This window comes from Acanthopagrus latus, chromosome 24, assembly GCF_904848185.1.
Source record: "Acanthopagrus latus isolate v.2019 chromosome 24, fAcaLat1.1, whole genome shotgun sequence".
Taxonomy (NCBI): Eukaryota; Metazoa; Chordata; class Actinopteri; order Spariformes; family Sparidae; genus Acanthopagrus; species Acanthopagrus latus.
Genome location: NC_051062.1, coordinates 8,728,428 through 8,754,981, shown reverse-complemented (window position 1 = coordinate 8,754,981; position 26,554 = coordinate 8,728,428). Strand labels below are relative to the sequence as shown.

At 41.0% G+C, this 26,554-nt stretch overlaps 2 protein-coding genes, 1 long non-coding RNA gene and 1 other non-coding gene across 17 annotated transcripts in view; 2 read left to right on the top strand and 2 right to left on the bottom strand.

Annotated features, from left to right (window-relative positions):
- LOC119015618 (cilia- and flagella-associated protein 47-like) overlaps nucleotides 1-21,852 on the bottom strand; it is a 42,201-nt gene extending 20,349 nt beyond the window's left edge. For 5 of the 12 annotated variants that reach the window (XR_005073406.1, XR_005073408.1, XR_005073407.1 and 2 more), the window contains exons 1-39: nucleotides 21,503-21,844; nucleotides 20,757-20,914; nucleotides 20,544-20,659; nucleotides 20,166-20,304; nucleotides 19,838-19,922; nucleotides 19,618-19,758; nucleotides 19,352-19,521; nucleotides 18,880-18,986; nucleotides 18,502-18,731; nucleotides 18,241-18,412; nucleotides 17,894-18,038; nucleotides 17,515-17,667; nucleotides 17,241-17,427; nucleotides 17,057-17,153; nucleotides 16,667-16,883; nucleotides 16,347-16,591; nucleotides 16,110-16,240; nucleotides 14,987-15,109; nucleotides 14,766-14,897; nucleotides 14,550-14,627; nucleotides 10,946-11,093; nucleotides 10,629-10,708; nucleotides 9,651-9,837; nucleotides 9,420-9,505; nucleotides 8,942-9,158; nucleotides 7,124-7,334; nucleotides 6,283-6,394; nucleotides 5,770-5,897; nucleotides 5,514-5,614; nucleotides 4,918-5,040; nucleotides 4,604-4,829; nucleotides 4,430-4,492; nucleotides 3,897-4,034; nucleotides 3,503-3,584; nucleotides 3,320-3,415; nucleotides 3,038-3,224; nucleotides 2,135-2,232; nucleotides 1,643-1,759; nucleotides 212-346 (exon numbers count right to left, since the gene is read on the bottom strand). Coding sequence is in view for 6 of the 12 variants with exons in the window: in XM_037091797.1 (XP_036947692.1) it covers nucleotides 212-346; nucleotides 1,643-1,759; nucleotides 2,135-2,232; nucleotides 3,038-3,224; nucleotides 3,320-3,415; nucleotides 3,503-3,584; nucleotides 3,897-4,034; nucleotides 4,430-4,492; nucleotides 4,604-4,829; nucleotides 4,918-5,040; nucleotides 5,514-5,614; nucleotides 5,770-5,897; nucleotides 6,283-6,394; nucleotides 7,124-7,334; nucleotides 8,942-9,158; nucleotides 9,420-9,505; nucleotides 9,651-9,837; nucleotides 10,629-10,708; nucleotides 10,946-11,093; nucleotides 14,550-14,627; nucleotides 14,766-14,897; nucleotides 14,987-15,109; nucleotides 16,110-16,240; nucleotides 16,347-16,591; nucleotides 16,667-16,883; nucleotides 17,057-17,153; nucleotides 17,241-17,427; nucleotides 17,515-17,667; nucleotides 17,894-18,038; nucleotides 18,241-18,412; nucleotides 18,502-18,731; nucleotides 18,880-18,986; nucleotides 19,352-19,521; nucleotides 19,618-19,758; nucleotides 19,838-19,922; nucleotides 20,166-20,304; nucleotides 20,544-20,659; nucleotides 20,757-20,914; nucleotides 21,503-21,646 (5,505 nt within the window). In the remaining 6 variants the exon portion in view is untranslated. Of the gene's footprint in view, nucleotides 1-211; nucleotides 347-1,642; nucleotides 1,760-2,134; nucleotides 2,233-3,037; nucleotides 3,225-3,319; nucleotides 3,416-3,502; nucleotides 3,585-3,896; nucleotides 4,035-4,429; nucleotides 4,493-4,603; nucleotides 4,830-4,917; nucleotides 5,041-5,513; nucleotides 5,615-5,769; nucleotides 5,898-6,282; nucleotides 6,395-7,123; nucleotides 7,335-8,941; nucleotides 9,159-9,419; nucleotides 9,506-9,650; nucleotides 9,838-10,628; nucleotides 10,709-10,945; nucleotides 11,094-14,549; nucleotides 14,628-14,765; nucleotides 14,898-14,986; nucleotides 15,110-16,109; nucleotides 16,241-16,346; nucleotides 16,592-16,666; nucleotides 16,884-17,056; nucleotides 17,154-17,240; nucleotides 17,428-17,514; nucleotides 17,668-17,893; nucleotides 18,039-18,240; nucleotides 18,413-18,501; nucleotides 18,732-18,879; nucleotides 18,987-19,351; nucleotides 19,522-19,617; nucleotides 19,759-19,837; nucleotides 19,923-20,165; nucleotides 20,305-20,543; nucleotides 20,660-20,756; nucleotides 20,915-21,502 lie in introns of all 12 variants that reach the window. The other 7 variants (XM_037091795.1, XM_037091796.1, XR_005073411.1 and 4 more) reach the window with 6 other exon arrangements.
- Nucleotides 17,302-20,285, top strand: LOC119015624. Of its 2 annotated transcripts, none has more exons than XR_005073413.1 (4): nucleotides 17,302-17,441; nucleotides 17,913-18,054; nucleotides 19,565-19,803; nucleotides 20,146-20,285. It is a non-coding gene; the product is annotated as an uncharacterized LOC119015624 (long non-coding RNA). The 2 variants fall into 2 exon arrangements; XR_005073412.1 differs by lacking the exons at nucleotides 19,565-19,803; nucleotides 20,146-20,285 and adding exons at nucleotides 18,982-19,075; nucleotides 19,361-19,503.
- Nucleotides 19,059-19,130, top strand: trnad-guc. The gene has a single exon. It is a non-coding gene; the product is annotated as a tRNA-Asp (tRNA).
- Nucleotides 21,853-22,296: 444 nt separating the features above from the next.
- Nucleotides 22,297-26,021, bottom strand: nufip1 (nuclear FMR1 interacting protein 1). 2 transcript variants are annotated; one of them, XM_037091800.1, is made up of 10 exons: nucleotides 25,637-26,021; nucleotides 24,806-24,891; nucleotides 24,588-24,689; nucleotides 24,420-24,482; nucleotides 24,254-24,330; nucleotides 24,024-24,116; nucleotides 23,732-23,913; nucleotides 23,507-23,644; nucleotides 23,077-23,348; nucleotides 22,297-22,987 (listed from the first exon to the last, which is right to left on the bottom strand). In XM_037091800.1, exons 1-10 carry the CDS (start codon nucleotides 25,878-25,880, stop codon nucleotides 22,529-22,531), a joined length of 1,716 nt encoding a protein of 571 aa, XP_036947695.1. In that variant the 5' UTR covers nucleotides 25,881-26,021; the 3' UTR covers nucleotides 22,297-22,528. The 2 variants fall into 2 exon arrangements, with proteins under 2 accessions (XP_036947695.1, XP_036947694.1); XM_037091799.1 differs by having other exon boundaries at nucleotides 24,588-24,692; nucleotides 25,637-26,020.
- Nucleotides 26,022-26,554: the final 533 nt, after the last annotated feature.

Sequence of the window (26,554 nt, the reverse complement as noted above, 5' to 3'; positions counted from 1 at the left end):
GTGTGTCTATAATCTTGTTAATGTGTGTCTGTGTGATCCCAGCTGCACTGTTTGTATGTGTCTGTGCGTGTCATTATCTGTCCAGGAGGTTATTATCCAAACCATTTTCAGTCTCACAGTGCTCATGAATATGATTTATAAGGCAGGCAGTTAAAATCTTTATTTGGGTGTCTTTGAAGACCATTGTTGATGCTGTTTGTGTGTGTGCTACCTGTTTACTGAAAGTGCTATGAAGGCCTCCTGAGAGTGTAATGGTGTGCAGTGGCAGGTACTGAGGCAGCCTCTCGTACAGGTGAACACACAACATTAACATCTGCACTGGATTGGGGTCTGACAAGTCTGTGGGCTGAACACACACACACAGAACACACACACAGATACAGGGACACACAAGAAGACACACATCAGGAAGTGCTGCCTTATCTCAGACATAATCAACATGATATATTAAATACCTCCATTTATGCTAAAGAGGTCATTAATTTAGGTAATTAATGCCGCAATTAGCCAATACTTCTCTGTCAAAGTCACAGCGTACCCATACTTGTGGGTGGTACTTGTATGTACTTGATATTTTAAAGGATTTAGTCTCTGTGTATCTAGTCTCACTTCATTATAAATGGTCTTATTATATGTACATGTATGTTGATTAATCAGAACAAACTAAACATTACAACTAAATTTTTTAATATGTACAATATGGCCAGAATTAAAAAATAGCTCCAAAAATAGAGGGTGCAGCATATCACCAGATTAACTCACAACTGTTGCTCTTTGCTGGCTATCATTGGCTAATTAGCTCATGGCTCAGTTAACCATGGATCAGATGGCAACAGAGATTGCCTTGACTGGGACTGAACACAGCACGCAGGACCAATGGATGTCAGTGTGACAACAAAGAATACAGTATGGAGGGGATTTACAGCAGCTCCAACTAAGACTACGACTTTAGGGACACGAGACATCAAGCACAATAACATTAATTTACACTGAAACACAACACATTGAACATAATGTAAAGATTGAAAAGCTGACTAAACCACTGCCATAAATAAAGCAAAGAGAACCTTTAGCAGCATGATGGAACTAGACACAAAGACAGACTGACTCTTTTTTTGATTCAGTTTGCTGCAATGTTTTCGATTCCCTGAATTATTCATGTTTTGGCACATCAAAGTGTGTTGGTGAGAACTCTTGCATATGAGCAAAAGGTTGTATAAATCTGAGGATGTGAAGTTAGAAAGAAGTGACCTCTGTAGTCTGCTTCTCATCTCTGCTTGAGATAAGAGGCTCCAGGCCACGTTAACTGCAAGTGACTTAACATACCATACCATGTGTTGAATAACAAAAACAACCGGAGATTCTGCTGCTTCGAAATTTGATTCTTCGTTGTTTAAACTGTCCATCACGAAAATTATATGGTAAAAAATGTATTATTTTTCCGTTGTGGGCTGCTGATTGACACGTTTTATGCCTGGGGTTGGGTTAAACCTGACAGGGCAAAGCTAGTCTTGAGGAATTGGTTTCCATGGTAACTTAGGTTGGACTGATAGAAACCTCCCTTTACCTAAGTAAACTAAAGTAAAGTTTAACAGGTAATCTTCCTGTGTGAAGCCCCACTCTGGTCCCATCTGGTATTTACCTGTATATCTATGTTGAGACAAAGTGCAGTCAAGGCCTTGTACACGATGATGTTGTTATGAAGGATTTGCTCCAGGCTGCTAGTTGTGGTGTACATCCTCCGGAAGTGGCTGCAGATCTGATTACGAGTACATCAGGTTACTGTGATTTAAAAACACTGACAAGGTGTATCTGTAATTCATGTTTCATTTGGATAATCTCGCTACTTTCTCCGCTTGCCCGTTAAGCCATTACTCTGTTGCAATACGTGCTCTGTAAATCAAATGTTGCACTCTTTCCAACACTCTCTCACACACAGCAAGCAGACACAGACACACAGAGACACACACACACACAAAATGGTGCTTAGAATGGTAACAGGCTCCCCTAATCTTGCTCAGGACTAATTGTGTCCTCATCATATCAATCACAGTGCCACTTAGAGACATTAACCACCATCTCTTACACAGTGAAGAGGGTCCACACACACAGGCACGTGCACACACACACTGACCAGGTAAGGGCAGTAGGCAGCAAGCAGAGAAGCGAGCACCAGTCCATCTGTCAAATCCAGGTCGAAATTCACTATCCAGCGTGCTGATGGGGCACCACCTGTGAGCCATTACAGGACAGAAATTACCAATCAATCAGTAATACATATGAAGGCATCAAAAAGGGGCTGAAAAATACAGCCTCAAGCCTGACAAGCAGGATATCAAATTATGTTCCAGGTGTTGGAAATACTTTCACAAGGCCTACCTGAATTCAGAGAGCATGAAATGGACAAAAAACTAAACATTAAATGAAAAGACACAAGAATCAACAGTTTGAAAGACTTAATATAAGAAAAAATCGTAGCTGTATTGATGACAAATACTGCTAAATATATAATAATAACAATAATAATATCTACAAACATGAGATAATGGCAAATAGGTCTGGGAACTGCTCTGCTCTAAAACTATGTAAATTGCAGAGCGATACAGAGATTTTCAACCCAGAAGTTGTTGTTACTTGTGATTGGTTCTATTGTACAGTGGCATAACAACATGGAGACTCTTTCCCCACAGATGATCTTTGGTTGAGTACAGACACAGGCCAGACAGCTGCCACATTTTTGTTTATACTGAAATTACACACAGAATTAACGTTTACTGGTGACCGCTGATCTGACTACTGGTGGCGACCCTCATCAAGTTAACCAGCCAAAGCAAATGTTATTGCCAGCTAAAAATAAGATGCTGTTACCTGATTGTTTTCTACACTTTCTGGTTCTCATTTTCACTCTATTATCTATTGCATTTTAGCAACGGTAGTACGCCACCCTGTATCTCCCTGCACATAGTGTACTAGCCTGAACAACACTTTGAACCATCAAAAATAATTCTAAATGTGTGTGTACTTTTGCGTGTCCTACCAGTTCCCCACACGGTGTCCCTCATGCTCTCGTAGTGCATGTTGAGCCATGACAGCAGCTGGAGCTCGCAGGATGAATAGATGTTACTGGCCAGTGGCTGTAAGCTGAGAGGAAGGTTTCCCTTTGTATCTTTGTGGTTTGCAGTTGTGCTCAGACCGCTCTTTGACACGCGATACAGCACCAGCACCTGGGCATGTGCAGATAAAATACTCAGTACTTGTGTTTAACAGGATGAGATTGAGGGTTTGCACTACTTTGGGAGGAGCAGGAAGCATTTTTCACCTTGTGTATTTGCAACAGCAAATCAGTCCAGCATTGTTTGCTGAGAGACTCGTAGTCAACACTGCTGTAGTCTAAACCATGTTCATCCTCATATGACTAAGAAAAACGCACATGTTAATGTATATGACATGCAATTTAATTTACATGGTGTAGGTCTAGGACAAAGGAAGTGTGTGTCTGTACCTGCAGGGAACACCAGTGTTTAAACTCCTGCATGTCCAGCAAGTACGCTGGTTTGATGTGACAAAGGCAGGCTCCCTGCACCCTGAACAAAGAATTAGCATAAAAGATTGAAGACATTTACAAAATGTCATTTAAACACATTCAGGCATAGACAATGTAATGTTCCTGGCTTCAGCTTTCTGTTAAAGTAACTGCATTTTCCTTACAGTCGGTGTCCATCTTTTAAATTCAACCTATTAGTTATAAGTACTTGCAAGGCCTTCATGATAAGCTTGTCAGATCCAGTGTACCATGGTCTTTATCTCCTCAATAACTTAGACTGCATGTCTGAAAAGAGCTGATGTCAGTGTTCAAACAATGTCAGTAGCATGTTTGCATTGTATCTAAGGCCTACCTGAGAAAATTAAGCATAGCTTCATGCTGTTGCAGCAGCTGATTGGTTCGCTGGTCTATATCACTGGAAAATGTCTGACAGCGAGGAATACCAGGTATCTGTTTGCCGGTCAGGTGATGAAGCATATCCACTAAAGACCTAAACACAACAATACAATACAGTCATGTCACTGCATCCTGGGAAAACTCAATGCCCCGTTTGATGCAAAATTAACCCTGATGCTAACCCTATCCCACCAGAGCTTCAGTTCAGGTATCATAAACTATGTTTCTTGACCCTTTTTAACCCTCTGAATGATCAATAATGAATAGAGTAGACTGTCCACTGCTGTTTCAAAGCAGGTGAACATTATTTGTACTTGAGAGCCTCTGCTTATTCTTAAACTCTCCATATAAAAGCATTATTCTGCAGGCAGATTCTGCTTTCCAGGTGCTCTCTTTTAAGACTGCTTTCACTGCTCTACCATAATTATGACTCATTAGCAACCACAATGACAATTATATTACTAAAAATTCATCCCTCCATATACACACCTGGAATCTTTACTTTGACTGACTCTTCCGCTGGAAGGATTCATTTGAATTTTTGACACAACTCTGGAGGGAGAGGGAGATATACATTATAATAGAAGAAGTACCTCAAAGTGGAAGTCCTCTGACTTAAACCCAACTCCAAATGTGGCCCCTGAGCTAAACTCTTGGGTCTACCTTCTGAGCGTGTGTGGTACAGAGATAGGGTGCAGTCCAGTCGGCCACCCAAAGAGGCTAAACCACCTCTCCACCGCCAGTAACACATTCTGGTAATACATTCCCTCCTCTGAATTGGTAGCAGGGAATTGTGGGATGCTAGTATTGGTTGGAGTGTCTCTGTTGGGAGAGATATCTGTGTCCCTGCTGGCCTGACCACTCACACTGTCACTGCCTGGATAAGAGTCTGAAGAGGAAAGCAAAACACAAACTTCTGCTGAGACATAAGCAGAAATATTGAGACAGACATATAAAAACGAGACACATTTTCTGACCTGAGATGGAGTTTTTGTATGTTGAGCTATTGTGATCAAATGTGGAAGAGGAGGATGAAGTTGGACCAGAGGCAGGACTTGGTGTCTGACAGTGCTGAAGGACTGCCTCGACAGCTGTCGCCCCTAAATGACAGTCAATCATGAATCAGTCAGACGCAAGGAGAAAAACACTGAATAATTAATCATAGCTGTAAACTGATTCGAACATGTAATAACACATTTTGCATACTGTATACTTTGAATTTGTAATTTGAAGACATATATTCCAGCATGATCTGACATTTATAGAATACAAGATTGATTGACTTCATAATGTTGTTGCTATCTTACTCTGTCTTTTCGCCTTAATAAAGATTTCCTGTGCTTGTTGTCTCTGCTCAAGCATGTACAAGTTTCCTGACACTCTTCTGTGCCCTCACTCAGAAAAAAAACTCTTTGCCTAAAAACAAATAAAACTGATGCTATACATTTTATTCCAAATGGAGAATATTGCAAAAAGTAGTATGGCTTGATGCTATAAAATAATGTTTACTTTAGTCTATCAATACCTGTTATTCTCAAACTATACTAGGTAAATTGTGTGCATCATAAAGTACCAGTCTTGAGAATTATCTGTTGCTCAGAGCGGTGCAAAGCCAAGAAGGGCCAGACTGTCAACAGACAGCTATCAGCAATAACACACATCTTAGCCTTAAACCTGGAGGGAGAGAAGTAGAAAAGGAAGAAGTATGTAGAATTAATTAAATGTAGAAATATATATTTAAAAGATAGTGCTGTTGATATTCTCTATTTTTGCTATTGTCAACAAATCCCTTAAAAGGACCAAAACCCACAATGTGCTCATCCAGTTACCTGTTGGCTTGGTCGTCAGTGAAGGTGATGGTTGTGCAGAGGGACAGAGGGACGGCAGAACAGAAGGACACTCTGCAGATCAGAGAGGCCACATCGGACTCCTGGTTCTGGTGGCTGACTGGATGTCTCTATAGTTGCAGATAAGAGTGAGAAAGTGCGATAATATTACAGCTCAAGACAGACCTTCTGTTGAATCACTAGCCAGGAAAACCTAGTTCACTTGTTATATTAATCCAGTCTGTATCCCCTGATCAACAGATAGATTCAATGCACATAAAATAGGTTTTGCTCACACCATAAGATCTTCTTACAGCCTCAAGTTGCCAACAAAATTTATACAGGCATGATGGTATCTGAACAGTGTGTGAATATACTGTTGACAGCAGAATGAGACTGCAGGAAAAGGTAAAGTACAGATAAATACAGCCATGGTAAATGTGTCATTTTGGGCTTGATGTGGACCTACTTTAACACAGTCTTAAAGCAAGTTAACCTCACAGTATAGGGGTGTACCTGATCCTGGGCAGGGATGTTGTTACCCTCTGGAAACACGACAGAAACAGGTTGAATCTTTGTCCCATCCTCCAGTTCCACTGCTTCCACTTCTGCTGTTACACTGGTTCCACTGCATACGTAGACAGACAGTGAATACATAAAAGAGCACATCAGATAGACAGAACCTCCAAACAAGATTTAAATGTTATATGAAATGTGTAAAAAACAGCAGTCTCATGCATTTTTAGTTGTTACTTTCTTCCAGTTGCAATAACATTTTGTGTTGTTTTATAGACAATTTGGCATGTAAACGGTGTCCTAGCTTTATTTATATATATGTTTTAAGTAGATGCCCTGGTCCTCAGTTCAGTGCCAGGGGGTCAGAGAATGCAGCCAAAGCTGTAATAGTGCATACAGATTGACATCAATGTAAACCAGCTTACTGGCTCACAATGTAAGCAGAATCCAGAATGAGCCCAGACCTGCCAGTTAACGAGTCCTGGCTTGATTGATAAAAATCCCACTGGCATGAAAAATGTATTTAGTTTATGTGGGTGGCAGTGTTTCCTCCACACTCATTTAGTTCTAATTGCTCAACACAGCTGGTAAATTGCCAAGAGCTAGTAAAATGTAAATACAATAAAAGTCCATCATCTTTATTGCTCAGCTTACCCAAAAAGCTGACGACAACTGTGATTACAAAGTGGCTCTGTCCATGTGTTGTGATCCAAATAATCAAAAGTGAGGGCTTCAAAGATGAAACTGGTACTGCAGCAAAAAACACTGTGTGTGTGTGTGTGTGTGTGTGTGTGTGTGTGTGTGTGTGTGTGTGTGTGCGTGTGCGTGTGTGTAAACCAACCTATGATATCCTCGTGCAAGCAGGGTGAGCATGACAGTTGCATTGCTTTCCAGGGGTACTGGTGTGAGGAGGATTTGAGGGGGGTGGATAGTGATAAGGGGAAGCTGGAGAGAAACAGTGACAGACAGCTCTCGGTAGGGTTGATGTCCCTTTTCCTCTCCCTTGTCTCCCAGGTAAAGAGGGAGGGACAGTTTAATCACTCGTCCAGACCCTACAAGAAAAAAAGATTACAAATCATGCTGAGAACACAAGTGGAGATCCAGTGAAGCAGTGGCAGAGATGGCTTGGGCTGCCAGTGTTTTCGATGCCAATATTTTACCCTGCTGACTTGAATACAGCAGGTAAATGATCTGTACTAACTGAAGTGATGATAACATTATTTCATGACAAATGTGTGAAGACAGATCCAGTGGTTCAATTTGTGCAAATAATTCCTGACACCTCTGTGCTAATTTGCACATCAAATCTGTCAGTCTAATTAATCATTCTACAGGTTCTACTGTTAAACAGGTGCTGCTGGATAACAACCCACTGAAAACGATTTAAATAGTTTAGTGAAAAGTCAGAGATCAATTAAAACAGCTACTAACTCTCAGAGGACAGTCAGTTATTGTGAGTCCTCTCCGTGTCTCCATCCAATACAAAGGGTAACCGGAGAAACAACTAAGCATGTCATCTTCTTCTTAACGAGTCTACCGCCTGGAGCTCTGCATTTTAATTCAGGAAAATGTGGCTGTGATCTTCAACAGGCCATGATAGAGACAATGTGGATTAAATGTCAAAGGGATGTTCCCAGAAACAAAAATGTGGATCATTCAAGTGTTTGTGTTTGTCACAAAGAATCTAAAAAATGTCACAATAGAATCTTGTTCAAAGAAAGTGGTTTAAACTTACAAAGAATCACCATATTAAAGTTTCTGCATTGATATTTGAAACTCTGCATGTAGCAAAAACTGAGGCAAACATTATATGCGTCATGACACAGAGAGTCATGTTTTTCAGGGGGATGAGATCCGTGAAAATGATTGGCCATGGCCATAATTGCGACAGCCTCTAAGACACCCAAAGATTTCAACCCCATACCCAAGTACGCCACAGCTGCACAAGATAAGCCTGGCCACGAAAACACCAAAACTGCACTTGCTGAGCGAAGCACATTTAACTTATTTTGCACCCACTAATTCTGTCGTAGAGACTTGGGGAAACAAGAGTCACGTGCAACAATAATGACCTGGGGTGAGCTACATGACTCTCCTTAAAGGTTATTATATGGAATTCTCCAACAGGATAATGTTTAAGGCTCTTTAAAGGTCACAGGCAGTCTTATGAGGCATCTCACAGCCAGTGTGAAGGCTGACACTGGACAAAAATAAAAAAAAAGAACCACTGGTCTGTTTCTGGTTTCTCTCAGTGTGACAAGAATATGTATTGACTTCAGATGCTTGGACCCAGGGCGAGACATAATTTCATCCTTATTTTTCCTCAGTTGCATGACATCATTCTTTAACTAAATATTATTTCAATTGAGATTTACTTTATGTTTTATGTAGCAATAAATTCAGAGGGAGGTTTGACTCTATTGAGCAATGACTTATGTTGCATATTATCTAGTTTTCCTCCAGACATATGTATGTGAGGGGAGGAAGGGGTCAAGTGATATCAGTTGTAATGGTGGGATCAGAGAACAGCTGTATTTTCTTATATGACCTTGGATGTGTGAGAAAGGGTAAAGCATAGAGAGATAAAGTAATCAATCATGATGCGTGTGTGTGTGTGTGTGTGTGTGTGTGTGTGTGTGTGTTCCCAATCATTTCTCACCTGTTTTGATAGCCTCAGGGCTGATGCTGATCGACAAACAGATGGATTGTCCGGGCCCCAGACTGCCTGATGATGGAGACACTGTACATATTTCTCCCTTTCCTCTGTCCTTTGTTGATAACGCTACTGCTGCACAGTCAAACCACCAGTTTACATGCTTCTTGGCACCAATACGCCAAAAGACATTCTCTTCACATACTGCTTTCAGCTCAACGGTCTACAGGGGGGGAGAATAGCGAGATATGGAGTGAGATCAAAAGAACCAAAACACAGAGGATGAGTAAAAAGGAAACATGCAATTATTTTATATGTCAGAGGGTTGTGTCAGATGCTGTGTCAGGACAAAAAACACAAGTTAAAATGAGAACGATAAAGGAGAAAAGAGAGGGAGGAGAGTACGAAAGTTAAGGGGAAACTTTAGAAATGAAGGGAAAAATAGTGCGGAAAACGTGAATGGAAGGAGACAAGAAAACGATACCTTAGTGTTAGCATCAGACTGGGGTGTCAAAGGTTTCACGTAGAACTGCAGGCTAGAAGGGGACATTTCGAGTGGTGAGCACAGCACTGAAAAAACAGCAAGGGAAAGAAAAGCATTACACTTAGCCACATGAACTTGTTCCCATGTGTGAAATGTGTTCTGTACATGAACAATGTCAGTATTTCTTTTTCAGTTTCAAACACACTCACAACTCCACATTAATGATCCCACCTGTGGCCTGTATACGCTGTGACTGTGGTGTCGCCATATTGACAGACACAGGTTTGACAACATGCTTCCTGCTGCCAGCTGACAGCGAGGAGGAGGTGGAAGGTGGAGTGGGGAAAGGAGACGGAGAAGCAGTGGGCCATCTCACGCCGTTGACTGTCAGTGGCAAGTCAAAGTCATAACAGTCCACCTGCAGGATGACATTTCCTTGACTTTCCTCCTCTATTTCTCTGACATTTCCAAGTCTCACTTTTACAAACAACTTTAAGAAGAGATATACACATATTTCGTATTGGTTATCATGGCTGAATATAAATGTAAAAGGTACTGTATCATCTTTACCAGCACTTAATAGCTGTGAAAAGATTTGATGAAATTTTACTTCACCATTTCAGACAACTGCTACTGTCTGGTCATCAGCTATAACAGATTCAAGGTCATAATTGCTGCTGCATATACATAAAAACATGATGTCACACACTTCATGACAGTAGGTGACAGCATGCACCTTTCATCTTTGAAACAATTTAACTTTAATTTTAGACAGAGGTGGAAAAAATAATATCCACAGTTAGTAAGCTAGTTAGCTCCAAAATGAACAAACTCCATTTACAGTATCCTGACCTTTGACCTAATGTCAAATCAATTCCTTTATAAGTTGGTTCATCACTGTCTTTGCATCTGCTTCCTGATGTCTTCATCTATCACAGATACACATTTCACTGTGTGTGTGGAGAAATCTCATCTCAAAATCACCTCAAAATGAATAAACTCTATTTACAGTATCCTGAGCTTTGACTTACTATTTGACCAGCAAACAGTTACACACACTATTCATTCAGCCCTTGTTGGTGACATTTCAGTTTGGTGTATCTTGGCCTTAGAGAACAGTCAAATAATAGATGCTAAATGTACACTGGAGCTTGGTCTGCTCAGTCTCCATAATTGTAAATACTGAGAGTAGTCCTGTCAAAGTCTTACCCGGGTGGGAGAAAAGACAAGCGAACAGTCCACAGTCTGATTGGCCTGGACTTCAACAACACTCAAGCCTGGCTCTTTTTCTGCTTGCAAAAATGCACAATAAAGACCACATATATTGTGTATTTAAACCACATTATCACTTTTATTGTACAGATTATTTCTAATCTTCTATTCTAGTTATAGTCCACACATACAGTAATGCAGTAACACTATGTACTCTGTTGCATGAACCACCTTTTTTCTTCTTAGGACATATCACCCACCCATCATAATATATCAGTTGTGTGAAATGCTGCATCCTGTTTGTAAATACGTACTTGTTGACGGGTGAGGCAGCTGCAATGAGAAGTCGGTGTATCCTGACAGGTCAAAGGTGACCTGGGTTGCGGCTGGGGAGAGGTTTGTCAGAGCGAATGGTATGGCTCGCCGCGAACCAGTATGGACCTCATAAAATTGAAAATCGGGCTGAACACAAGTAAATGAGAGAGAAACAATTAAAGCTGGATATCTGCAAAACTGATAAATGTACATGTATTAGAAAGGAAGAAGCATTTTAAGTGAATCCAGACAAATTAAATTAATAAATGCTATTCCAGTTGTTGTGTCCTGACATCTAATTATCTAATCATTTACCATTTCAGCAGAGTAAACAGCAATACAAACAAACATAATAGATGAAATTGTGAAAAAGTCTAGTATAAAAACTGAAAGAAAAGCTTCTCAATTCCTTTTCCCTAATAAATTTCAGTGAGAGAACTTCCCCACAAATTCTACTCTTGATGTTCCAGAGAGAAACTTAAGATCTATATTCTGCCAAGGAAGCTCTGTTCCTGCACCTCAACAGCTACAGCAAATAACAATGAAATAGAAAGAATAATGGAGAAGTACAAAAGCAGAATATCTGACTTTCAAAGGTACAACCCCTGCTGTTTTTGAAGCTGCACACAAATACACACACACACACACACACACACACACACACACACACACACACACACACACACACACACACACACACACACACACACTTTAACACAACGTCTAACTTTCTTACATCACTCTCCGCTTATTTTTCACTTTCCACATCTATAAGCTGAGGTATTATCAACTCTGTGGAGATTAATAATGGCTGAAATCGTTGAAATGATCCAAGAGTACATTTCAAACTAGAGTGCCCCAGGCTCCGCCACCACAAATCCAAAACCGTGCACGTTCATGTCCAGTATGTTCTTAAATGCTGTATTTGGGATATGACAAATGAAACCAACCTAATTCAAAAAACATTCACATCACACTCCAGTACTGTTAACATTTTATTCTGTTAATAACATAAGACCAGTGGAGGTGTCAAATCAATTCTTTCCTTATATTCTTTTCAGTTTTTGAGTATCCAAACATTCAATATTTTGGTGTCAAGAGGCCATTATGTTATTGACTTGCATGGCTTGTCTCCTCAGCACAGAGCTGTTGACTGATGAGTCATTTCTAAATCTGTCAAGGTATCAAAAAAAGCCTTTTGTCTGGCATGACTGTAGCTAAGAAAACAAAGACGACACCTCTGCATAGATTATGTATTTGACAGTGGGCGTCCTCTTTTCACAATCTTTTAGTTTTAGAAATGCTGACGATGAGGCAAATGCATCTATTAAGACAGCTGCTGCTTTAGTTAAGTTTATATAACCCGCAGAATGACAAGAGAGGTAAGTGGGCGCATGTAGCTGGATGAACTGTATGGCTTTTTTTCTTTCTTTGTTTTTCCTCATTTCCTCTATAAAACTTATTATTTTGCAATTAAAAATATACATCTGTGCCATTTTGTGTGAATGATTTAAAATTACTAACAAAACATCAGCTTTCAGTCACAACTACCAGTAAAAATAAACACTGCCGCGTAACTAATCAAAAACCAACAACCAAGACAAGAGCAGTTTATGCTCTGACCTACATGAAGGCAGTATTTACAGCTTAATGCCTGTCTACAAGGACTGTGCACGAAGCATTGTCTGAGTGCACAAAACAAGGATTTTTGAGCTAAGTAATACATTTTAGGATAAGATATTCTGCAGCACAGTGTGTGTGCAGGATTTCCATGTCCTTTATATATCAAGGTAATGCACATTTCCCTTCTTAGTGAAGGAGCTCAACCACCTACACACAATTCAGGATTTATATAATAGTTTAACTGTGAACAACAATGCTTACTCCTTGTTGGATTGCTCAAGTTTCTTCCTTCGTAACAAACTAAATTTCATAGACAATTTTGATATCATATGTAAGAAAGCCAGTGGCTTTCTGAACCTTCGGAACAAAACGTGATGCAGAGCTCTCTCCAAGAACAAATCGACTTTCTTTCCTTTGAGAAAAATCGTCAGGCTCTGGCCATCATTTGCTAACAGTGGCCACATCAACAACGTTACACTGGATTTCTTACTGAGTTGCCCAGTAAAACTATGGATAAACTCCAATATGTCAGGAACTCTGCTTAACACTATCTCCTCCACACCTACACCCACTCTCAGTTCACCACACTGAGCCATTTCTATTTCCAAATAAAGGCACATCCATTTTCTTTGTGTCCTGATCTTCTTATTATCTACAGGTGCATCATTTGTACAAAGTTTAATCAACATGCTAAACAAACTGTTCATTTTATTGACTACGCTTGTGGCATAGAACGAAGCATGGATCGATTTATTGAACAAATATCAAGGTAAATACAAGACTGCAATCACCCAGCCTTGACATACAATTATTCTGTGGAGGGCAAAACAAAGCTAATAGCTTCCTTTCACTGTGAATCTCTTTAAAAGATAAAAGAGTGGGATGAAAGACAAAAAAGTACTACAAACAAATAAAGCAGATTTATGACTGAATATCTAACAAAGTTTAAAACACCTCTCTGTTTTTGCTGTTATTACAATCTCTGATAAAACTGAAATTGTTAAGTAACCAAGTGCTTCATTTGTTTATTCGATTTTATAAGTAAGATCTGACCAAGCTAAAGTAATATCAACCGTTGCTTATGATTAGTTTATCTTATTGTTAATCATTTCTACTGTTGAGCAAAAACTTTCGGCCATGGTGGGACAATCACATAGAGTTGTCCACTTCTTGAATATTCCCTCAAGTGTATGTAACATCTGTCCTTTTTCAATTTATTTGAATAATAATTCTGCAATAATTCTGTAATAATTCTGTAATAATTCTGTAAGATATTGACAATCATGAAAGGATCATGACAGTCCCATCATAGTGGTGCTTGTTCCATTTGTTACACTAACTACAATATTGGCTTTTGGCCTTCTCTTCTGCTTGCTGATAATGGTACACTCCTGAACGTAAGTTTGTTTCACAAGTTAAAGGGCAAACAGAAAGCATTTCAAAGTGGTATCATTGTCGCTAACAACAAGACCGCTTTGGTTTTTCTCAGCCTAACAACTACTAATAACACAGGACGTAATGTGAGTTTATTAATTCATTTAGTCTATAATGGAGACATGGAAGCACACAGAAATCGTGTCGGGCTGCCAGCCTCACTATATCACCAGTCAATCTTCATTTTCTCGGGAGATTTCGTGCCCAGTGGCAGACAAAATTGCATGGGGAAAACAAGGTTTATATGGAACCAATCTTGTATTGTGCAATCAACATTTACTACATAATGATACGTTAATGCAAAAAACTTGTCTGTTGCCAGTTGAATTTGTGAGGTTTAAACAAGCTGGCTCTGGTTTATGCTCTGTTATAAGCTCTAAGCCAGTAAATGAAAGGAGTTCAGAAAGGCTTTTATGTATGAAATAGTTTCACAATTCCCTTTTTCTGCAACTGCTTTTTCGCAAGCCATTTTTTTACTGCTGTTTGTCACAACAAAAAACACTGTGTGAATAAAAGTGAAGTGTAAACACACATGCAATAACTCACCACACTGATGTCTACGTTTGGAGGCTCCACTGATCCGCCCACTCTGAGCTCTACGGACTTCATGCTCCTCAAAGCTATCTGTAAAGCAAATACATGATTAGTGTACATCAATTTCTTTTCTTGGTATTCCTTACATACACATACACACACACATACAGAGAAATCATCCTAACATCCCAATAAACACCTCTCTCTCTTCTATTCTTTACTTCTTACCTCGACTCTGGCATCAAACTTGATGACAGAGTCAGGGTTGAAGTGGATCTTGAGCATGGCCTGCCCGCAACTTGGCACCACGCCCTCGGCCGGACTCACCACCATCCCGGGCAGAGGGCAAACATCTAACACCTGCCTCAAACAAACAGAGACAGCATGTAGTGCCAGGCTGGCTATGTTTCTTGTTTGGTGTGCAAAAACAAGAGTGTGTGTGTAGGCACCTGGTAGTAGGCATGGTTCTGCCCAGTGTTGTGTAAGACTGAAGTTCTGACAGAAGGCATGTTGAGAGGTACTGATCGAAACAGGACCTGTTTGTCTGCCAGCTGCACACTGGTGGATCCAACCTGGGAGAACAAGAACACTCTCAAGGTTATATTTAATTGTCCTATCATAATGAATCCACAGAGTTCTTTTAACATGTTTCATTCACCGACTCTCCCTAAACCTGCCTCGTCTACCTCTACTCCAGTCACTGATTTCATGCTTTTTACAAAATAATCTCCAAGGGAACATGTATTTGAAGCAAGTGTACAACTCAGTAAAGAAAACAATAGTAACAAGTGTGAGTGGAACAGCTTTAGCCTCACTTAATACACGCGTTGTTGCTGAGTTCTGTTCTGGTCTACTGAGGCTGCTGTCAGAGCCGAAATCGATATCCGCCTCTATGATGGATTTGTCTTTGTATGATTACTGAACACTGGTTTAAAAAAAGAAAAGTCATAATAATGAGTCGATTGAAAGGCTCTTTCTTTTTGAGAGATTCATGTGTATTTATTATTAATGACTTAGATTGCTGAAAATCATTTTGTTATTAACTTTAAATATAACTATAATGATCCATCTCAAGGATGCATCACAGGTTTTACGTTATGCCACATCATAAAGTGAGAAAACGGACACATAAATGTAAAGCACATGTCACAATTTAAAAAGTAGATTGATTCAGTATCTCAATACTGCTGCAAAAACTTCTCAAACAAGCTGCAAACTGATTACAGCAAATGTTCAAGACTAAATCAGGGAGCTTTTACATTTGCACAAACCCGTGCACCAGAGTTTAAATTAGTATTGACACGTTGTTTGCCTGTTGGTAAAAGGTGAAGGTTGGGGACACCCTTAGCATACAAATCAAGTGTTTGAAATTTGTATCCAAATTCAGAATAAATAGATACATTGACAACAGCAATAGTACTGGTCCCAAACTGCTTAGAATAATGTTAGAATAATAGTAGATTATGGTGTGAAAAGCTTCTGTTTTATACTAGAATGACTGATTGCTGTCATGTCACTAAGTTGTTCCAAGCCAAAAATTACAAAGTAATCTTCACTCTTGTAGGTCCAGACCTTAGCAACACAGTGCAGGCGTTGAGTTTTGCCCTCATGGACGCAGAGGTCAAAGTCTCCTTCTGCAGGGGAGGTGAAGGAGGGGTGCCACACCACCTCACAGTCCAATTCACTGTATGGTTCCACTGTGCCTGGGGAGGGATAGGGAGGGTTGAGTTTGGCTGTATGAGCTCTAATTCAAAAGGCAACTCTATTATATGAAAATAACAATAAAGCCTCTTGTCAAACACAGTCTACCTGTGGCTGGTCGAACAGAGAACAGGATGCCACTCTCTGTCACTACTGGTCTCCATGTGAACTCTGTGGCTTGGTTAAGCCTGTTTCTAAGGGTGACTGAGCTCCTGTATCCTGACTGGGCGAGCAGACTGGGGGAGGGCCGGAGCACCAGCAGGGTGTCTGACAGCTCCAGAGCCAAGGGGACGACCTGTGCCTGGACCCGTATCTGACCAGGGTGTTGCCGGTTCACTGAGTAGGATACAGGTCTGGAGAAAAGAATAGTGTCTGCATCGCAGCTGAACTCTAATATTTGATTTTCAAGTAATTAAAGCCCCACCGACCTGTAGAAAGGACCCAGCTTGCTGCTTTGAAACATCAGGTTCAGGGTGTTGTGGGAGTGGGGTGGCAGGACGTGGGAGAGGGGTGAGGAGCCCTGCAGCTCAGGGCAGTCCTCCTCCAACTGCACCCAGACGAACATTGATAGGTGATTGATCAGCTGAAGCTTCTGGACACACACTGACTGCACACACACCTCGCCAAAGTCCATTAATGCTGGACCTGATGAGTAAAGAATGCAATTTTTACCTGGCTGTTTAACATGAAAACAATTTTTCTCCACTACAGAGACAAAAACAACACATACAAGAACTCTTGTATTAATTCCGGTTTTGCTGTATTTCAATATATACTCAAGCTCAGTGAGTCTAGCACTTCTGAAATGAATCTCTAACCTATGTCAACTTGGCAGAGCTCCTGAGCTGTCAGAGTCCTGTTGCAGTCTGCCACCTCCTGGCTGGTTGTTGGAACTGCATTTATTAGTTCTGAAACCTGGAGAGAATGCAAGAGAAAAAAAATTCTGAGTTCTGCAAATGTAAACAGAACAAGACGTTTTCTTTGGATCATCTTTGATCTGACCTGACAGTTTCCCTGCTGGATGCCAGATGTCATGTCTTTGCTGCGTTTAGCTGCTGTGGAAGCACAGATGTAGTTGGTCTCTGAGATCTTATAGCTCTCCAGGTCGGTGATGCGGAGTTTAGGGGGAACAAGCCCTTGAGATGGAACTATCCCAATATCAACAATGTCGTCCAACTTTTCCTGCTGTCTGGCAACAAAAAGGTAAAACCGCACTATTTACTGTAAATCTGTAAGACAAAAGAAGCTTGACGTAAAAAGATGTAAGAAAGCCTACTTCTCCTTGATCTTTTGCAGGCGTGTTTGTCTGAGCTGTTTGATGAAATCTGCATAAATCTGTCTTAGGTGCTGTCTGTATTGCTCCTCTTCATAAGTGAAAGCATAGCCAGTGTCCAGATAGTGGTAGCGGTGCACATCAGTGAAAATGGTCCTGAATGTGATAAAGATTGGAATGCTTCAGTAACAATAAACACATGCATAAGAAACATATGCTGTAAAAAAAGAAAGAAAAAAAAAAGCTACGCAGAAACAAAATAAGCCTATTTCAGATTGGAAAAAGTTGATCTGTTGTTTTTCTTGTCTTGTTACAAACACAGCTGACAAATCAGTTGTCAATGTGCACTAAGCCTGTTAAAGTGTGTTTCTTTAATCTCTACCTGTACTGTCTGTATGCAGAGGCAGGGCTGGTGCTTGTGGCGTGGTCACTGGGAAGAGTCAGGAACTCCTCCCCCTCTGGGTTTGGACCATGGTGTACGTGGAGTTGTGTTTTAATTGTGTTGAAGGCAACAGCTGGATTGATGCCTGTAAAGAAGCCAAGGTATGTGTATCAAGATCATCTGATTCAAGGGCAAGTCTGGTGATTATGTTGTGTTTATTTTTTTGTTTAAAAAAGAAAAGAAAAAGAAACTGTGTTGGCAGAAAGCAGTTCAGCAAAGAGCAACAGCCAGGGTGGGGAAGACAAGGTACTGAGAGACAGACACATTGTTAGTGTGTTTAGTCTCACTGCGGCAGACAGCAGACAGATGTAGTGTGATGGTGCAAATGCTGCAGAGCTTGAGTACAGAAACATCTTTCGCGGTGTTGCCATCTCTCTGAAGAACATGACCTAAGACTTCGATCTTCTGATGCATCTGGAAGCTCCCTTGCTGCTTTGCAGTGAAAGACAATACTACATCCTGGGGAAAGTAAATGAGAGAGACAGTTCCCACATTCACTGTTATGCTTGGATGTATAAACAAGTAACTAAATCAAAAACCAGCATTACCTGGCATTGCCCGGGGGAGATTGTGCCAATTGAGGGCTTGGCAGTGAAATGTGCTAATTTGGGGAAGTGGAAGTTAACGGGAAGCTGAGGGCAGAGGTTCTTCAGGACACACAGCCTGTCTACACGTTGACCTGTCACACAGGTGAGAAAGTCGAATGTTTCAGAGGGACAAGGCACCAGAGACACAGGCAGTCCTGAGCCAGTCACTGCCAACTCCACATTGCTGTTTCCTATGAGACAGAGAGAAAACAGTTTCAACCAAATATCAAAAAATAATCTGCACATAGAGATCTACAAACTAAACTGCAGGCTTGTTCCTCTGAGCACTTATATTGTACTATACAATGTGACATGAGAGTGTGTGACTTTTGTTAGTACCATTATGATGTGTGAAGCCGTATCTGCTTCCCACCGATTCAAACAGCAGGAAAAGGCAGTAGTCTTGACGGGTGGATGAGATATCATGTTTCTTCCCTTCAGTTGTACTGAAAGACAGACAGACTATTCTGTACTGGTAGGGTTAAAACCCTACCACATTCCACCCTGCCTCGGCCGGCTCCTCGTTAGTATAGTGGTGAGTATCCCCGCCTGTCACGCGGGAGACCGGGGTTCGATTCCCCGACGGGGAGAAGCACACTTTTCCCACCATACCACACTATCAAAATTGACTTCTTAGCATTTCTATACAATAAATTACCATAAAACTATTTTATATATTACCACATTTGCGTTTGTAAGTGCCTATTAGTTTGATTTATAAGTATTGGCCTTCAGGTAGTTTATACTCTTTGAAATGGTACTCGTACTCATAAAAAAGTATTTTTTTCAGGCACATTCATAGACAATTTACCTCTTACAGATGGGGCTGAACTGTACTGCAACAGTGGTTTTGGCATACGGCCCCAGTCGACCCTGTTTCGGATCACACACCAGGACCCGGTTGACGTCTTCAGTGGCTGGGCTGCACCTCTTCATTCTCTCCAGCAGGGCAGCATCTGTTGTCTTCTGGAGATCTGTTCCCTACACAGCCAACATATTCAAAGCATTGTTGTTACCTTTTCAGTTCAGTGCACCTAGCCTGTGGCCACACATGATGTCTTTGAGGGTGTCACTCACCACCTCAGTCCCAGCAGCAGTATCCTGGAGCACACAGACCCAATCACATGCGTGGGGTGCATTGTTTCTCAGAATAACTTTCTCCACCGAGGATGTACCAAAGTATACAGGTCCAAACCACAGACAGGACAATGGAGCACCCTGTAAAATGGCACAGCGTCTTTACATGAACACAATTTAGAGGGGGTAAGCCATACATCTACTTGAAGCTCTAATTTACCTGCAAGTCAAAGACTTCAAGGCGCTGGTCCACAACCTCCGCCCTTATACTGAGAACTACAGCTGGGCAATTCTGCAATTTTACCCTGGTGCAAATGGAGAGGAAGGTTCAGGTGGGGTGGAAGCTTACAAGTTACTTGAAACCAATACCACCAATGGTTAATTGTCCACTGAGCTGTACATTTCCCATTACAAAATGACAGAATGATTTACTCCTTAAATGACAAAATATTATTAGATAATTTCTTAAAATATGTAACTTTGCATTTAGCGTCCTATCCCTTTAATACTTGCTATCTGTGGTCACAGTTTTCTGAAGACTTTCTTACAGCGCCTTCTCATCGATCAGCCTGGGCCCATCTGTGCACAATTCCACTTTCAGCCACTGAGTGGCGCCAGCTGCTATGACTCCACTACAAGGAGACAGTCTGACTGATGGGTTTCGATTGTACTGCACCTGGAACAAACCTTCAGTGCACACACACAAACACACAGACACAAACGCATATGTGTATTCACACCAAGGCCTGCTTCATTTTAGAAAATTGAATTTAAAAAAAAAAAGGGGGGAATCACATTGTGAGGCTTTTAATCATCAACAGCAGCAACGTAATTAATCTAATTTGATGGGTCATGGAGTCTGTCTTTTGGAAAATGAATGTCATACTAATGTGAGCATGGAGTATCTCAAGACACACTTGATTTACCTGGTGCTGATCCTTGATTGGTTATGTGATGATGTTTGCTGATAATCTGACTGAAGGCAGCAACACAGCCAAAGTCTACAACTGAGTCCATTAGCAGGGAGCAAGCTCTGGGAAACCTGGATGAGAGTTGCGTGCATGAATGTTGGCATGTTTTTGATCCTAAATAACTTTTATGTGTCAGAAGGTAATACAATATATGTCTAGCCTGCTTACCCCAGCAGTGGGATTTCAATGGTCTCCACATCATCCACATAAATTAGAAGGCAGTCTCTGATTTCTACGTCTTCCTCTGGAGTGAACTCCAACAAGCCGCTCACAGACAGACCAGGAGCCACTACCTCAGCTGAGGTGAGGGGTGTGAACTTGAATGACTGCAGGAAAGGGGTAAAGAAAGAATAAGAAGAAGAAGAAAGAGGGATCATTTAAATGCTCACAAAGAACCTGGTGGTGCCTTTCAGTTAAGTAGTAAACATTTAGGGGGAGACAGTTTAAGAGATAGACATATGCATCGTAATCGACATATGCATCGAAATATTCAAGTAAAGTACCTAGAAAGTGTCTTTTAATGTACCTAGTTACATCACCTCGCAGCTATTTTGTAATGCGCATGTCTGCAGATCTATTAAAAGTATTTAACGTCATGTTGAAATAAATAACCCTATACAAGTACTTGCGTAAGTTATTTAATAGCTAAAATTAAATAAATTAAATGGAGTAGAAGTACAAAATTATCTTGCAAAATGTTAGTAGGGTATAATTATAACGACCTTGGAAGTCAAACCATCGGTAAAGTTAGCTAGCTAAAGCTACCATAAGTACATCAGGAGGTGTAATTGCTAGCTTAACGAGCAATTAGCCAAATTCTTATTAAGATAGCTATGGATGCGTCATTTTTTATTCTTGAATTTTGTATTCTTACTTTATTTAAAGAAAAAAAAACACCTCAGAGTATACCTTACCTTTAACGCAGGTTTCACAAAAGTTATTTTCTTCGACGTTTTTCCAACATTAGCGGCCGTGACTTTGGTTTTGTAGACCTTCCCCACTTTCACATCGTTGAACTCGACAAACGGTGGGTCCACTCTTACGCAGTTTGCGGCCATGTTATAACTTTATGGTTACTACTTACTTACAGGCAAACACTCGCCGCAGAAATATCTCCCCTTCTTCAAAGTAAATGTGACTTAATTTATGGTGAAGTTCAGTCGACTTGCTGGCTCGCATACCTATGGTCAACTTCGCCGTTGGTAGGCTGGAGACCAAACAGACGCTGGCAGCTCAGGTTGTATCCAGGCGACGACTCCTGTGGTTGCACTCGCTGTACAACCTTGGTCACTCATGGTGGGCGGTGTTATCAGTGGACACTTCACCTTTACAGCCAGAAAAAACGTAATGTTTTCAATTTTATATTCTAATACCATAAGTGAGAACGATGGTTATCATTATAATTCAAAAAGGCGAGATGCTTTCTTAAAAAAAAGACGTTTATTTGTGTATCTCCGCCTTTTTTCTCAGTAATTCGCTACTAAAATGAGTAAATCAAACGCGTCATTCTGGCATATTACTAAATTAATGTTTTATGAGTAGTAGTGCTTATAAGTTGTGAAAATAGAACATAAACAGCTTTTATTACTTAAGTTTATAACATAAAAGTTATATGGGAAACCTATAAGTTTCTAGCTCATTACTAGCAAATCAGAAACATTTATCCACAAATCAACACAACTCAAATAAAACAGACATTTGTACAATGTTAATTTATCAATAGTTGAGATTTATTCCAAAGAGAAAAGGATCTTCTTCCTTCATGTTACAAAAATAACTGATTTTGTTAGTAACACTAACATAATATCAAGTAAAACAAAAATGACAGCCTTTAAAAATAAAAACACAAATTTCATATGATCAAACTAACATATGGAAGATAAATGTCTCACCTTTACAACAAAAAGCAGATGAATCAAATGTATTATTTTACAAAGACTTTACATAACAGCACCAGGGCTCTCCCATATTTCATCATCATATATATTCGATTCACATGTGATTTTATCTGTGGCTGTTGAATCCTGGCTGTGACAGTCCTTGGCAGCCGTCTCTTCAACATTTTGAATGAAGTCCCCTACAGCCTGCTCAGCCCTTACTGCTGCGGATGCTTCTGAGCATACTTGATCACTCTGCAAGCCCTGCTCAAGACAGTTCTGGTCCACGACAATGGCTTTGCTTGTTTCTAAATCCTCCTGATTGCCATCTTGAGGCACAGCACTGTCTTTCTCTTTCTGCCTTTCTTCATGCTCTCCAGTTGGGGTGGCTGCTTCGGGTTTATCTCTCATCCCCGCCTGGTTTTGAGCTTTGCTCTCCAGGCCGAAGAAGTTGTTTCTGACAACGTAGCGCACGCACTGCAGGAGGACGTTCCTCTCATGGCGGATGTCTGGGGCCAGTAACTTAACACAGTGGAAGAAATCAGAGATGCACATGAGGGCTGAGAGCACTGTTTTAAATCACACTTGACTGATCTCAGTTTTCTCCTTACCATCTCAAGCAGAGTGGGACGGCGTGTCTGCGATCTCTCTGGGTGTCCTCCTCTGCCACCCCTTCCTCCCCTGCCTCCCCTTGCCCTTCTTCCTCTCATGCTGTGAGGTGTGTGAACCACAGAGTCATGCTGAGGGGCTCTGTGAGCCTCTGTACCCTGAGGAGAAGATTTCAGAACACAAGAAGTTCCTCTGTCCTGGGAGTTTGGTGCCACCGAGTTTAGTAGGGCCTTGTTTTCTTGCACAAGGTCTTTGGCTCTCTGGATGGGTATGGCTGATACGGATAAAAAAAAAAAAAAGGATCATGAGAAACTTTGATGTAAATGATGGAAAATGTCAGTGTTATGTTCCTCTGTCATAATATTTGGTTTTTTAATATATGCGTCCATATGCATCTTGTATATATTTCTGCAAAACATGATATGAACTCACCCTCTGGCTCATCACTTTCACTCTCACTCATGGAGCCGTAGTTGGCCACCAGTGAGCCCAGAGCTGAGCTCATCTGTTTAGGAGCCACAACCAGGACACCAGTTCTGGACTCAGCAGCTGGGTCCTCTCTGTCAGAGTCTGGAGGGACATGAAAAACACCATCAGGGGATTGTTTACTGTCTTGTTGGCATACTGAGTTCTGCCCATGTCAGATGAGCCACCCACCATGGTCACTGCTGGCCAGCGCTCCCAGTGGATCCACGTCCATGGAGCGCTGGGTCAGGGGTGGGGGTGTGTCTGCAGCGCTGCCGTTCGATTGGTGGGGGCCTTGAGGATGCCGCCCATGAATCCCTCTGTTACCCCAGCCGCGACCTCGACCCCGTCCTCGCCCTCTGCCTCTCATTCGTCTGTGATTCAAATATTGAAGTTTAGATTTAGATTTTAGCTCAGGCCTCCCGTCATACCGAGTGCAAATATACTTATGTTTGGATTTAATTAAAGAGAAAATGTAATTTACCCAAACTGAGCTGTCTCTAGAACAGCTCCCGTCTCCTCCCGCACCTCCATCACTTTTCTCTTCTTTTCGATATTCTGAAGAGTTGGAAAGTTTCTGCAAAGAAAAATTAAAGTTTGCATATTACACTAATGTTTCGGTTCATTCAGTTCTGTACGAAAGTTGTAAGTCTTGAGTTGAAATTCAACGATCAATCAGTTGCCAGTTTCCATGATCTATTTGTGAATACTGACTTGCGCCTCTCCTCTCTCCATTTTGCGATCTCCTCTGCTGTGTCCAGCTTGATTCTTTTGGCTCCTGGTGCATGGTTCTGCAAGCAGGAGGAGAAAAACACTGATGTTAGCAAAGAAAAATACTCAGAATCTAACTTCATGGTACACAGCGAGTTGTTTCACCTACATTTTTCCAGTGGATGCTGACTATTTTTTCATGAGCCATGAAGCGGCAGTCGGGCACTGAACACTACAAAGGGGATTAGAAGGAGGCGGTCAGTGAAACGTGAACACAGATTTCCACAAATGACATGAAATGTAGCGGATCACACTGTGGCGAATCTAATTAAATTACCTTGACGTGTTGAGAGATATGCTCATCGTACTTCTCCTGGTTTTTGAAGCCTCGGTCACAGGTGTCGCAAAAATGCGAATACTCTGGTTCCTTCTTATTTTTCTGCTGTGGGGTGGAGACACATCAGATCACAACATGTAACAATGTGTGTATTCTGCTGTCACATAAAAACAACACCATTAAAGCCATGATCACGATTTAAGTGTTAATGATCCAACCTTCTTCCCGTGGTTGTTAGGGGGTCCATAATTCTGTCTTCCGTCTCGATGTCCACCTTCATGCCACCCACGACCAAAGTTTTGACCTGAAGACAAGAATTGAAGTTAGATGAATGACAACACACACACATTTGTACCCAAATTATAATAATGTTACAATATTTCCTGTATTACAATTAAAGGGCCATTTCACCAAGTCCACTTAACTCATCATGAGGAATACTACTCAGCCTGTAAATGCAGTTATGCATGTATGAGAATCCTGAGAAAGTAACCCTGATTATGTCGTAGTCATTTGGGTAATTTCAGATCAGGCTTGTAGACTGCCAATTTCTAACAGGCAAGCCTAGGTTACAAACACATGGTGTAGAGTTTGATAAATGTGGGCATCATCCAGCTGGGTCTAACCCTGTATGCTCTCGGTGGCATTGTGGGAAAAGTAGGATCCAGTGCTTTTGGAACCTGACCTGTAGTAGGGACTGTAAATCAGGATATCTTGGCCTGTGCTGAACTGATTTAGACCATTCTTTTAAAAATCTGTCTCTTATGAGACCCAAAAATGTTCTAGTAGTGTAAGAATTAATTATCAGGTTGTCCCTTAACTTATTTTCCCCAGATTATCTTCAAATATTGATTTGTCTCTGAGAAATAAGTAATAATTCTTAATGTAAGTTGGATAACTTGATTAAGGTAAGGTAGGTTATTAAGGTAAGGTAAAGAAAGGTCACGTTAACACTGTAAGTAACACATTAAAAGAGCCATTATAGCTGGTAACTGTGTTCGTTTTGGATGTATTTATTTACCATTAAAAGTACATTATAGATAGCTTACCGTATGGACGTTTAGGTCCACAGTTTCCACGACCTGACTGGTAACCAAACCCTGCAGCTGGCCCGTGATGCCATCCCGCCGGGCCGCTGTGGTCCCAGCCGGGCTCTAACGGCGTCTCGGTCCAGCTCCACATGCTGGAGTGGAAGCTGCTGGAGCGGGGCTGCTGTTGGTGCTGGAAGGGCTGGGTCGTGTTCGAGGGAAGACCGCTGAAGTCCGGCGGAGGATAGTGTCCCGGTTCATTCATGCTGCACGTCCGAAGTCTTTCCTCACGTCGACAATGAAGTTTATTTGACTTAAACGAGGGCTTCTCAACACCACGCAGCTCTCACATGGACATGTTTTGCTCCGGTTTGTGCGTCGGTGCGTCACTTCCGCAAGAATCGGAAGTACACAGAACGTTTGAGGAGAGATAAAATACATTTTCTTAACTATAGCTGGCATTTTATAATAACACGTGTTTTGTGTACATTTGTATACGTTATATTAAAAACAAACTTTGTCTTATCTACGATGTTTTGTTTCCCCTGGTCCCGCCCCCATCCGAAATGGCCGGGAGGGCAAAAGGAAGTGCGCGTTCACAAAAAGCTCGCCCCCGAGCTGGTGTGTTCATACCAGAGAGGCAATGTGGAGAGAGCTATGGTTCAAAACTTTTTATAGTGAATTTTATCTGAAGATGTTGTAGAAGTGAAATCCAAATTTCATCACTGTCTAATTATATTTTTAAACTGGGACAACAGCACACGTGTATTTGTTTTTGTCTCTTTATTAACACAACCAACTGCTGTTATTTTTGAGAGACTATTCATTTCAAATATTATGGACTTTTGGAAAAAAGTGTGCTCATTCAGTTAAAGGCTAAATATAAGTCACTATATATATATATATATATATATATATATATATTTATACTGTTTCCCC